Raw genomic sequence first — 13,578 nt, 5'->3', positions numbered from 1 at the left:
AATCACCCCTGGGGATGCAGCCAGGCCGGGACCGCCCACTGAGCTCTGCCCTGCGCCAGGCTCAGGTTGGGGGCCTGAGCTACCAAATCATTTGGCCGCTAACAAAATCATATTCAAATGTGGATTGTTTTAAATCCTCCAGATTACAAAGCCGGGCAGGAGGCAGAGAGGTGGGGGGGGGGGGGGGAGGAGATGATGAGTTGGTTCAGGCACTTTGGAAAGAAAAATGGATCATCCTCTTGGCTTGCGCAGGTTGGACTGGTGGGCAGTGGTCAGCGATGAGATGACCACAGGGTGCCAACGCACCGTGGATGCGCATGCCTGGCAGGGACGCCACGGCCAGGGTGCTCAGCCCTGAGTGGGCGTAGCAGGGCTGGGGCCAGTCCCAGGAGGATCCCCAAGGGCACACAGCTACGTAAAGCATCTGGCGGAGAAGAGGTACTTGTGGGTGAGAAATCTGCCTTTTCTCCAAGCACAGTCTGATCATCCGGAAAGGAGACTCGGTGATGGTTGCAGAATCTAAATAAGGTGATTACTACTTTGTGGTAACCACTGGGAAAGATGGAAAGCATGAGTTCTGATCACAGCATGGGGGAGTTTAAGGCAGCTATGAAGAATCCTGGCCACTGGATACAGTGGCTACAGGACCTTGACGATTAGAGCAAGCTGGAAGAAAGGGACCTCCAGGTCCCTTCCCCACAGGGGTCCAGTTGTCCTGACCTTGAGTGGCTGCTGTCCTTGAGCCTCTACCACAGAGGTACGTTCACATCAACGCTCAATGGCAAACATCCTCAGACAAAACGACTGTGTCTGCCGTCCCCAAAGGAGAGTTGATAGAACGCCAGGACTCAGAAGCTGGGCCCTAGCTGGGCCAACCAACCTGGCCGCCTTGCCTGGCTGTAGGCCAGCACCCAGCATGTGGGGCAGGCCAGGCGAGAGCACACTGACCGAGGACAGGGAAGAAGACAGCGTGGCCTGGAGCCACTGGGCGGACATGGCAGCCTGCTCTGACCTGACCTACTTGGCTACAGAAAACAGTACGTTCCCTTTTTCAAATATACATATGATATATTTAACACGATCAGTTTCAGAAAATGAACATGATCAAGGTATCTGAGTCTAGCCGGGAGTCCGACAAACGGGGAAGGGGGGTGGCTGATGTCACTCCCGTGTGATGGTCACGGAAAGTTCCAGGAACCCCGTGTGAAAGGCCGGTTTTCTAACCTGCCCTGGCCGGAGCGGTGGGAAGGGCGCAGACAGCAGCCTGTCCCCTTAGTGCTCCGTGGCACCCAAGAAGAAGGGGCGCGGACAGAGGGGGACTGCGGTGCTGTCTTCCGTGGGCTCCCGTGGGGCGCGGGATCCCGATCGCTCATCTGGGAGGCGCAGAGACACGCTCACACACGGACTCAACTGCTTCCCAACCACTTCCAGTAAATGACCTGCCACCATGACACGTATGTATACACACGCACACTGGAAGTGTTCTTTTGGAAATAAAGCCACTGGGTTTTAAACCCTCTGGAAAAAAAAAAAAAAAAAAGGTTGCCAATCTCCCCCTGAACCTCAAAATAAAAACATTCCACTGGTTCAGATCCACAGCACTGTTGTTGTTGTTGTTGTTGTTTTAAAGCAATTCAACGGTGTGTGTGAACCCTGGGCAAAATCGTCAGAGTCACGAGGGTGACTACTCCGGGGACTTGGGTCTATGAAATACATCATTAACAACAACAATTAGATCCCAGGCCCCTAAGCCCAGAGCCAGCGCCTCGCGCGAGTAGCTTAGCAACCGTGCCTCCCGGGCTGTGGTGCACAGTATCACCTTTCTCTCCAACAGCTTGCTTGTGATATTCTAGTGCTCGTTTCGCCGTCACAGATGGAAAAATAAGGTGCACAGCACACACGGTTCCAGTCATCGTTCTCAAAGTGCCCTTTGTGAGACACTTCCTAAAACCCAACTCTCCATGGGCGCTCGTACTAACTTGTTCATGCGCTTGGCCTAACGCTGTATGTGTATGTCCATTTTCTGACCTTTGTCCCCGGGCGCTCCCTGTCCATGCAGAGCCCAGCACGTACAGCTTCGGGACAATGCTCTGAACTAGACGCATCGTCCCCAGCCACGGGGCCCCAACTCCCTGACACCAGAGTCCGGGGCTGACCGCAGGTGCTGCTGACCCACAGAGCCGCCCGCCGTGGCAAGCTGGGGTCCTCTCCCTGGCTGTGCACCCCAGCCGGCGCGCTCCTCCTCACAGCGGCCAGCGTGGGCCAGAGGCTGGCTGAATGTCAGGGCCGGCGCTCTGCACCTTCTCTTACGCTGGCCGCTTGACATGGGGATTCCAGCTCAATCTCACCTGACGTCAAGATCTCAAACAGCTCTGCGGCTTCCTGGTACGGCCCACGTTCTCCTGGGACCGCGGGTCGTACGTTTTCTATGGCTTTTTAGGGTCCCGCTCTCTAATCCTGAGGGAGGTTCCAGTTCTAGACTGCGTCGGCCAGATGTGTCGTTCATTCCTGGGGTACCTGTCCACTCCTGAGGCCAGGAGTGCCCTGGTGGGATCTGAGCTGTGCCCAGACCTGACAGGGTGAGCCTGGGTATGGAGCGGACCCTACTTCCTGCCCAGAGCACAGAAGTGAGAAGTGCATGCCCCTGTGCACACAGGCTTCTGTTTCCATTGAGGAGGGTGTGAGTTCTATCTGAAGCTGGGGCTGGGTCGCAGCAGGAAGAGGCGGGCACACAGGGAAGAGGAGGCGGGGCTGGAGAAGGGATGCAGGCGACCCCAGGGCTGACCTGTGCCATCTACCCACAGGCCCCTGGTCCTGGCTAGCCCTCTGCCTTAGGGATCTAAGACACTCTGTGCGTGCGTGTGAAGCGTCTGACAGGCCACATCAATTGTCTACACGTCACCCAGAGAACACAGTCAAGAGTGTGAAAGTAGACCCAGGTGGCTGCCTTCCCTGCTGAGCTGAAATTTCTTAAATGAGAGAAAAAAAATGTAAAGAACTTGAAAAGCTAAGACCTTAAGATGACAACTAGTACCGCTTTTTTCCCCTCCCTCTTTAGAAAAATACAAAATACAGATGATGGTTATAGAATGTAGAAGCAATGGTTAGATTCTGCAGGAGTCCACTTCGTGGGAATTGCATCATGGGAGACTGAATGCAATTAGTGACAGAAGAGGGACAGGCGGGGGAGGGGGGGGCGGGATGGGGAGATTTGCGATGACGTGAGCAAGAGAACTGTGTCCCAGGGGTATAAAAATGATGCCGCTTCAGGACCAAGGTGCCATCACCGTTCACAAATGCACGTGCCAGGCCAAATCCAGTCTTCCTCTTAACATATTAACCCAGGATCAAAAACTAAGCTCCCGCCCCTTCCTTTTTAGGTTATTATTAGTGGGAGCAGTAAATATTAGCTCTCGTGCTCAGGTCTTAAAAGCTTTTGCATCATTTTTATTTTCAATAAAAGTGAATCATCTTTTACAAGACCATGGCATCCTGGTAAAGTCGCATCACTGGGACGGCTGAAAATATATGGCCCATGGTTAAACACACACACACACACACACACACACACACACACACACGCATGCACGCAACACGCACGCGCGCACACACACACATACACACACACAGGACTGGAGTTGTCTGGAGGCTTGGTGAGGATGCCCGGCGCACCCACCCATCTGCCTAGGACAGCACCCTCCCCCCAGCCTCCCCCTCCCCCCAGGCTCCCCCTCCCATTGGATCCGTTGGGGCTCTACCTTCAGTACCCACTAGGAGGTGCCTGCTCCAGGCTGCTGATGACCAGGCATGCCAAAGAAGGGGCCTCTTCCCTGGGCAGCAGTACCCAGGAACCACTGCTGCCCTTTCCCCTTGCCGGAGGGCCCCTGCCCTGGCTTTGCACCCCACCACCCCCGGCCACTCCCAAAGCCAGCCCCTGCGCCTCTGTCTACCCACTATCCCTGAGATGGCCCCCAGAATTCCAGCCTGGCAGGAAGGGGATGGCCCATGCCCTCCGTCCCGGGGCCCTGGCGCGGGCTGGCAGCCCAGGTCTGCCTACCTTCTGGCCGAGGAAGAGACTCTTGGTAGAGAGGACCGTGAAGCCATCGGTGGGCGTGCCCTCGGTCGTGCTGTCGGCGCTGGCCGCCTTGCTGACTTCTCCCTGCTTCTTCTTGCACAAACAGAAGAGTCAGGACGCGTGCTCCTGAGCCAGCAGGGCCACAAAGGCCTGGGTTTTCCTAACTGAGAGGCCCCAAAACCTTGCCCACCCTGTGAGAACACAGGAAATGAAACCACAGCTCTGGGCATTTCTCCCCACAGGGGCCACACGCTGATTTCAGGGACAAGAGTCCCGTGAAGGGTATGAAATTTTCAAACCACTTCATAACTGCTTTTTTTTGTGTGTGTGCCATCCCTGGGATTTTAACTCAGAGCCTGAATGCTATCCCTGAACTTTTTCTTTTCCTGCTCAAAGCTAGCACTCCACCTCTTGAATCACACCTCCATGTATGGCTTTTTGCTGGTAAAGAAGAGCTAAAGAGTCTCATGGTCTTTCCTGCCTGAGCTGGCTTTGAACCACAATCCTCAGATCTCAGCCTCCTGAATAGCCAAGATTACAGGTGTGAGCCACAGACACCCAGCTCCGTAATTTTTTAAATAAAAGCTATTTAGAACTTGACAGTGATAATTGAGAACAGAATCATTTTCAGTAATTCAGACCAAGGAAATGTTTCTCCAGGTTTTTCCTTCCTAGATGTCTGCCTGCTCTAAAAATTTAAGAAGAACATAAACTGTTTTTAGGTCCTCCATTCTAAAAGGCCCAACAAGCACCCAAACAAGTCTCCGACCTTCCCCACCCCAGAATCGGCGACCCTGTTCCACGTCCCTGCGGAAGCTGCTGTGAAGAGGGCGGCCCCCTCCGTGGAGATGTGGATCTCAAGCCTCTCTTGGGTCTCTTCCTTCGTGGTTCTCAGCCTATACCCAGGTCCTAGAGTTCCCCAGGGCCGCCCAGGGACACGTGGCCCAGATCCTCAGCTCTGGGGTGTCTTCTCCAGCTCACCAGCCGTTCCAGAGGGCTCTGGGCTGGGTGGAGATGGCACCTGCCTCCTTTTTTAACTCCCTCCTCCTGCTGCCCAGAGCCAACACTAATAGGGCTCAGTGCCCTGGGGCGGGGGATGGGGAAGTATGCTTCTTGCGTGCTTCTGTTGAAGATGACGCCTGTAGTAACTAAGGACGTGTCATTCATTTGGGGACTTCCTGCACACACGGAAGAGATGATAGTGGGAAATGGCGATTGGGTGGGTACTGGAGGGTAGAAAATGGGGGAGGAGTGCAGCTTAGTGGTAGAGCTTTCTTAGCATGGACAAAAAGGCTCTGGGTTCAATCCCCAGCACCAGGATTGTGGGGTGGAAAGTACAGATGGCTGGGCCTTCCAGAAGGATACCCCTGGGCAGTAAGCTCAGAGCAGGGCCTGTGCCTGGTCCATTTGCCTGTGTAGTGTAGGGCTCAAGTTCATTCACGTCAGTGTGTTAGCAGTTGTACTCAACTCAAAAAATAACATCCAATTTTGCCGACTGCTGTAACAGCAAGGCTGGCTTTGGCAGGCAGGTTTTATACCTGACATTTTCCATGAATTAAATGAGCTGCTCTGAACCTCCACGACACTGGCATATGACAAAAATCCTGCTATCAAGAAATATAGTACGGGCAAAGATAAATTATTACTATGCTGATTTTTCTAATACTTTGAAGGTATTGCCCTGACCCATGAACGCCAAATAGGTCTACTCAACGATTACCTGCTAAGTCCTAGTAATAAGCCTTTTCTGACACAGTTTCCAAGAACCAAGAAAGGGAAAGGCTGGATCATAAGCCTTCCTCAATGCGGGTGTTTTAAATTCCACACACCGAATAACAACAACAGTAGCAGTGAAAAGCAGGCTGATGCTTTGGTTAGCAAGAATGTCCCAGAACCGACCCCATGTGCCACAGTTATTTGGGACATTAATCACACAAACTTGGGGGGAGAAGTATTTACAATCTCCCTGCTTCTGTAAATAATAGGTGGGAATAAATAAAAACAGACACTAATATTCTAGTAGCTATAGTATCTATAGCCATCAACATGAGCAGATTCCTGCTGGTAGTTATTTAAAAACACTTCTGTAGAACCAGGTGGCTCACACCTGTCATCCTAGCTACTCAGGAGGCCAAGATCTGAGGATTATGGTTCAAAGCCAGGCAACAAAGTCTGTGAGACTCTTACCTCCAATTAACTACCAGAAAACCAGAAGTGGCGCTGTGGCACCAAGTGGTAGAGCCTTGGACAAAAAAGCTGAGGGACAGCACCCAGGCCCCGAGTGCAAGCCCCATGACCAAAAGAAACAAAAAACTAAAAAACAAAGTTGGTGAAGTTTTTTACTTCATAACTTTTTCATGATCAAAGAAAGAACTCTCTGAACTGTCTTTGTAACCTTGCTACAAAATCGAGTTATTCTAAAATAAAACGTTTCCTAAATCAAGGCGAGATTACATGACGCACATCAGAGAACATAGAGAACTAAATGGTATTACAACAAAACTCCTTGCCATTTAATTATTTTAGTGAATAGATCTCCCAGATATTAGGTATTGGTACTTATAAGTATCAATAATTAGAAGGAAAAAAAATCTATTCCTACTCACCCTGTTACAAGAAGTTTCCCCAAGAAAATCTTACTTTTTCTTTAAAACTTCCTATAATTTGTAATGCTTTTGTTCATCTAACCAAGTGTTTATTACTAACAAATGTGTTTATGACCCATCTTGGGAATCTATATCATTTAGTATGTTTACGTGTGGTCACAGGATTTTCTTCAAGATACACTGACATCTGTGTATACTGTTTTGTTGCAGCAATCAGTTTTTAAAAAGCCATAAATTATATGAGCTATCACTCCCTCCTTAGCTCTCCAGTGTCCACCTCAGGACAGAAATGACTGTAAGCACAACAGTGTCACTATTTTAAAAACAGTATCTACTATTTTAAAAAAAAGTTCCTCTGTATATTTAGTAATGGGTAGTAGCATGCCTAATGGGAGTAGTTGGATTCCACTGTATACATTTAAACAATAAAAGGTTTTAGCCAGGAACCGGTGGCTCACGCCTAGCTACTCAGGAGGCTGAGATTTGAGGATCGAGGTTCAAATCCAGCCCAGGCAGGAAAGTTCCTGAGACTCTGAGCTCCAATGAACCACCAGAAAACTGGAAGTGGCGCTATGGCTCAAGTGGTAGAGCGCTTGCCTTGAGCTGAAGAGCTGAGGGACAGCGCACAGGCCCAGAGTTCAAGCCCCACAACTGATTAAAAAAAAAAAAAAAGTCTCATGGACTTTCTTGCCCAGGCTGATTTCGAACTGCTTCCTAAGTAACTTACAGGTGTGAGCCACTGGCACCCAGCACAAAAACTTTTTGAATTCTCTCAGACCAGGTACCAGGTGCTTATGCCTACTAGGTACTCAAATGGCTGAGATGTGGAGGAACATGGTTTGAGGCCAACCTCACCCAGGAAAATCTAAGGGATTCCATCTCTAACCAGTAAAATACCAGACTAAGAGGGGCGGTTCAAATGGTAGGGGCTCCAGCTGCGAGCAAAAAGGTCACGAGAGACACAAAGCCCTGGGTTCAAGCCCTGTTACTGGCACCAAAAAAAAACCACCTTTCAGGAGGCAGGCAAGCAACAAAGCTTGAAAACCACGATGCTATCCAGTGACTCACGTGACACCTGCCTGTCTCCTGTCTCTCTCCTCTGCACCTGTCACCCGACTGTCTTGGTAAAAGGCACCCATTTATTTCTGCCACAGCGCTTGCTGCGCCCTCTCCTCTACCGCGCTCACTGGGCCCTGAGGGAGACGGGAACTTGGTGCTGACTGCAGTACTTGTACCAAGAACAGCACCCGCATGTGCAGTTCCGGACGTGGACGTTCTGTAAACCGCTCAGAATCAGATGGGAAATGGAAGGGGCAGCTTTTGAAATGTATTAATGGGGTTAAAATAATATGCAAGTATTAACCATCAAGACTACATACACACACACACTACAGAGACACTGACGCGTGAGCACGGGCGGTGTCCGGTGACACGCAGTGTCAGGTCTGGCTGTACGGCGCTCATACGCAATGCAGGCATCCATGGCCTCCGGTGTCGGGCAGCACAGCGCCCATGCCCAACCCTGCTCCCGCCCCAGCTTTTTACAGGACAGCTCTTTTAAGTCTATCACCACCCGGGTGTATTTTTACAGAGGAGGAAACAACACCAGAGAAGTAACTTCCCACGGTCACAGAGCTAGAAAAGGGCAGAACTCAACTACAAGGCCAGGTTACTCACCCAAGAACTTGCATTCTACCCTCCTAAGATACACTGCTAGGCCTGTGCTTTATATGTCTATTTAAAGCGGGTAGAACAGGAAGGGTTCATCTATTGAGTACTACCTGTACTGACTTTCTGCAAAGACTTAAAAAACTCCGGACTTTCTGGAAAGACTAAAAGTTCCTGACAGAGCAACTCTGATAACGTATTGTGTGTGTGTACAGTCCAAATGTACACGTATTTCTGGCGTGGGCACACACACATGCAGTAGGCCTCGCCGTCAGACTGTGGACTGGCATGGACGTTAGCATCTTATGGGCTAGTGGTAGACTGAGGCAGAGAGAGGGAGGAGACTTTTTTGAGGCCACCCACGTAGGGAGGAGGACCCCCGGGCACAGCCGAGACCCCGGCCTCGCAGCCCCTGTGGGGTTTGCTGCGGTCCGACCGTCCTGGTGCTGGCTGACGCAGTCATCACGACTGGACATTTTCAAAACTGTCAAATCACATAGAATTGAGAGGGAAATTAGGATTTGGAATTTGAGTGTTGACACTTGAAAAATACCAATTCCCTTCCACTACAAGTGCTTCAGCCTGTTTCTGAGTGCTTCAGTGTGTTTCTGAGGCTTTCTCTGTATGTCCCTGGAAAGGTTATTTCCAGAATGTTCCACTTAAGCCTGGAGATGCAGGGTTCTCCGCTGATTCTGGGAGCTGACACCACAATTTACATTAAACAAATGTTTTGAAAATTAGCTGTTCACGGTTCCAATTTCAGCTCCCCCCAGGGTTTAATGTTAGCTAAGCTGTGGTACAGTAAGCAGACAATGTGTTTTATTGTGCGGAAGAAAAACAGACCACCACTACAGACTTCCTGCTTTTGTAATCAGGGAAAAGTTGCGCGTTCAAGTGATTACTGGCACATGAGTACTAGAAACACGGAGTTCCAAATATAGCCGAAGACACACACACACGGTTTCAAGTCAGGGAAAGGAAGAAAAAAAAAAAAAGACTCCCAGTGTTTGGTAGGCTGGAAAGTTCAGGACAAAATCTACTTGGAAAAGGTGGGGGGGGGGGGGATCAAAGGCCAGGTTTGCTGCAGAGCCTGCATGGGAGAGACAGGCTCAAAAATCCCAGCAACTTGAGCGTGGAAGAGGGCAAAGGCGTGGACCCCGGTGAGATCAGGGCCAGGCTGGGCTCCCGGCTCAGCCTCTGCTGGACCCCGGCACCGAGGGCCAGGGGCCCTGGCTCGGGGGACAGCCGGGCTCCGGGGGGCTGTTTTCAAGAGTCTGGCTTGGGCATCTGTGTGGTTATTAACACTGGAAGGGCTGCACAGGCACTCTGCCCCGCCTTCCCTGCCCTTCCACCCTGTTTTACAGCTAGCAGGACCGAGTAGGGGAGCGTTCTGTGCAGTCCCTGCCTGGCCAGCCCGACCTCCTCCAGGACTCATGAGGGAGGGGGAATGCGATGGAGTTACTCTTCACGAGCGAGCCAGGCGTGGCTCTGGGCCTGGGGAGGGAGGGAAGGAGGGGGCGTGGACAGGGATCAGCTTGGTTTCTTTTTCTTTTAGCATCCAGAAGAATGTGCAAGGAAATACGGCATCCTGCACGTCAACTAGCGTGGGCTGTTCTACAACAGTGGAACAGAGAACGTGGCTGAGGTCAAAGCAGGTGCCGCACCTGGGGTGAAAAGGCGGGCTGGGGGGGGGGGCAGGCAGGGGAGAGAGCTCAGCAAGTCTGGTCCTAGCCCCTCCAGGCCATGCTGGCCAATGTGTCCACGGCCCCTGACAGCTGACACACCAGAGCCTGCTCTCCCTAGTCCCTCCAGCCCCTTCCAAGGACTCCTGACTGAGGCTCCCACAGACAGAGGGTGGCCTTTGGCCAGGTGAGCTGCTCCGCGTCCTCCTGGGGATGCGGTTTCGCTGCCTCAGGGTTCCAGCAGCTCCTCTCAGGAGGCTGGGGCGCAGCTCCTCTCCCCCTGTGTGACGCATGGATGAGGGGCTTTCCCTTGCCTCCACCAAAGGCCAGCAGCCCGGACACAGTTCCAAAAGGGGAACTACCTGGAACACGGCTGCCAAAACCTGCCAGGCAGCCAGGCAGCGGGAGAGAAGCCCCTCCCACAGGCCTGTGCCTGGCCTACCCCTACCCCTTGGCTCCCCGAGAGCCCATTAGCCGTCCCCTCTCAGCCACCGTTTCCATCCTCTGGCTATATTAGCCTCCCGACCCGTGCTGCGCTCTTACAGTTACTCCTCTGTTTCCCATCCGTGGGGAGGTCCCCTGTGAAGCCCCGCCCACCCTCCCCCTCCCTCACAGACCACGTACGTACCTTGGATTTCCGGGCCCCTTTCTTGCCTCCCGCCTTCTTGGACACGGGCTTCTTCTGGGATGGAGACTTGGCCTTTTTGGCCGGCGGTGGAGTGATGATGGCCTCCAGCTTCCCTTTGGAGCCTCGCTTCTTCGCTAGCAGCTCGGGGTGGATGTTCGGCAACACTCCCCCGCTGGCTATGGTGACTCCTTTGAGCAGCTTGCAGGAAAACCAAAGTAGCAGCTGGTGAGCCGGCCTGGCTGGCTCCTGACTCTGAGAAGTCAGCCTGCCCTTGCACGCGTGTGCGCGCGCCTGCTGGCTCCGGGTGCTGACCGTCCCGGCCCCGTGCAGAGATCAAGTCCTGCAGATCCCTCCCCCCCCCCCCCCCCGCAAGCCCGGGCTGCAATTTAGATCCTGTTACTCCTGGGGGAGAGCGGGCACCTTGTTTCAGTCCCTTCACCCCCCCCCCCAGCGTGAGGTGCCACGGGGAAGCAGAAGCAGCTCGTGGTCCCAAACATAGTCCCCCAACGTGGCTGCCCGCGCTTGACGGGGGGGGGGGGGGTGATGAAAGAGCCCCTACCTGATTTAGCTCTTCATCATTGGCCACGGCCAGCAGGATGTGCCGGGGCGTGACCCGTCCCTTCTTGTTGTCCCTCGCCGCATTGCCAGCCAGCTCCAGGATCTCGGCTGTGGGGACAGAGGGGAGCACATGGTCAAGTCAGAGCACCGCGTGCCCCCGGTGCCCGCATTCCCAGGGAGGGGCGGGGGGCGCCTTGGGGAGCGGCACCCTGAGGTGTGAAGCCGTGGCAGGGTCTCGCTGGCAATACTTAGGGCAGAGGAAGGCACAGAGGAGCTGAATGGCATAAAGGGGGACTTTGGGGCCTGGTGGGACCCTTTTGTTTTGGAGATGGGGGGGCGCTGAGGGGAAGGGACCAGCTGGAGGGCACTGAGTGAGAAAGACCCAGCTCCAGCTCCAGCTCCCATTTTCTAGAAATGGCTGGCTGGCGGCTGGCGCCTGGGACAGGCAGGGGTGTGGCCCTCGGGCGCACAGTGCCTCCATCTTCAGGCTGCTGTGTGTTTATGGGGCTGGGGGGCCTGAGGAGTCACTGCTGCCTGAGTCCAAGATGAACACCCACACAACGGGGCCTGACCACAGCGCCCCACGCCAAGGAGCTGAGTTTCTGTGTCCAACAGTGCTGCTGCTCACTCGAGAAGTGAGCGGTGAGACATCTTTGTGTCTGTCCCTACACTAATTGTGGCCACGTGTCAGCGGCGGCGTGGGAGTCTTGTGGGAGGGTTCCGCTGGCACAGGGCTGTGTCATCTGAACGACAAGCATGAGCCTCAACTCTACGTGAAATAAGCCAGGTGCAGAAAGGTTAACTAGTGCACGGTCTTCCGAGTTCATCAAGTCTGAAAGGTGAAGTCACGGAAGCAGAGGGCAGAGAGTGGTCACCTCACTGCGGGAGGGGGAGGAAACAGGAAATGCTGGGCACCAGGCACCAAGCTTCGGTCACTCGGAAGAGTTTGTGATCTACCACAGCGAACGGGAACTGTAGTTGATCATGATTATTTCAGAATTGCAAAGAGAGTAGATTTTTTTTACATGGTCTCCACACCAAGAAAGGAGCATGAGAGGACAGCTATGCTAATCTATTCATCCTGTCACCGAGAAGCACACAGGTACATGACAGCACACAGTGCACTCTTCATATAGCCACTTGTTAAGTACAAATAAAAGCAGTGTTCTTTAGTATTCCACGTGGTTAGAATTTTTCAAAATAAAAGGCAAAACTCGGAGCCCATGAGCTTGGCCCATACACAGCTGGGGCCCCCACGGCTTACTTCCCTGTGGCCCAGGGCATTTAAAAGAAGCTGGGCGCCGTGGCACACACCTGTCATCCTAGCCATGTGAGAAACACAAACCGAGGATCACAGTCCAGCCCGGCTTGGGGGAAGGGGAACAAGACTTGATTCAAAAAGAAAGAAATAACTAAAGCGTAAAGGCCTTGGGAGCGTGACTCAACTGGCAGAGTTCCCATCTAACAAGCAATACCGCCAAGAAGTTTAAAAACAAGAGCAAAACCCCTGCCAGGTCAGACCCTTACCACCACAGAATGAGCTCCGGGCTCTGTGGGAGAAGGGGAAGCTGTGTCCTGCAGGACATGAGGGAGGGGCACGGAGTCACACTCCAGCCGCCGGGCAAGCACTCGCTCTTGCATTTTTCCAGATGGAGAGTAACCATGGCGACACTGTCACCAGGGGACACACAAGACCAAGCACCACACAGACGCGAGGTTCCACAGCCCAGCCTGCCCCAGCCCCGCAGCAGGGGAATCCCGCAGCACCCACTCGCCCCTGGCCAAGGGTCCCTCACACTGCCTGTCGTCCCCAGCCCGCATAAAGGCCCTTCCTGGCCGTTCCGGCGAGGGCTGCCTGCCACCGTACAACCTGTACCCCAAGGTGCCCTGGTGTTCACAGAAGAAACACTGGCAAGGAACTTGCACAGGGCACACGCCACCCAAGAAAAGACGGCCTGATGATATTCTCTTCCCAGCGATGACACTCTGCTTTGCCGATGAGCTGGGGGGCTGGGGGGTGGGAGGGGGCAAAGGCATGGAGGCTCAGGATTGGGCCACGGCGGCCCACGTCCCCAGGATGGACCCACAGCCCACCCGCAGGGATGCCCTGCTAGTGGACACCATGGCCAGCTGCCGCCCCCGCCCCAGCCTCGGGGCGCCTGCCCGGGCCTGCCCACGCAGAGGGGTTCCTACACACGGCTCATCGCACCGTTCCAAATGGTCTGGGCTTCTGTGCAATGTCTTGCCTCTGGCTAGTGGAAGGGAAAAGCGATTCTGAGAAAGAACTAGGAAGAATGCTAGATCTCTAAGCACAGACGCTTTACTCCGTCATCTCCAGATCTCAAGCCCTACATCCACCCT

General features: G+C 53.4%; 1 protein-coding gene across 4 annotated transcripts in view; it reads right to left on the bottom strand.

The window, feature by feature from the left end:
• LOC138809382 (core histone macro-H2A.1) overlaps positions 1–13,578 on the bottom strand; it is a 50,258-nt gene that overhangs the window by 15,508 nt on the left and 21,172 nt on the right. For 2 of the 4 annotated variants that reach the window (XM_069995895.1, XM_069995893.1), the window contains exons 3-5: positions 11,219–11,325; positions 10,660–10,857; positions 4,058–4,168 (exon numbers count right to left, since the gene is read on the bottom strand). In XM_069995895.1, the coding sequence (XP_069851996.1) occupies positions 4,058–4,168; positions 10,660–10,857; positions 11,219–11,325 (416 nt within the window). The remainder of the gene's footprint in view (positions 1–4,057; positions 4,169–10,659; positions 10,858–11,218; positions 11,326–13,578) is intronic. The other 2 variants (XM_069995896.1, XM_069995894.1) reach the window with 1 other exon arrangement.

This window comes from Dipodomys merriami, unplaced genomic scaffold (genome assembly GCF_024711535.1).
Source record: "Dipodomys merriami isolate MVZ:Mamm:240054 unplaced genomic scaffold, mDipMer1.0.p SCAF_496, whole genome shotgun sequence".
NCBI lineage: Eukaryota > Metazoa > Chordata > Mammalia > Rodentia > Heteromyidae > Dipodomys > Dipodomys merriami.
The sequence above is the reverse complement of the archived record's forward strand: the minus strand, read 5'-3'. Positions and strand labels throughout refer to the sequence as shown.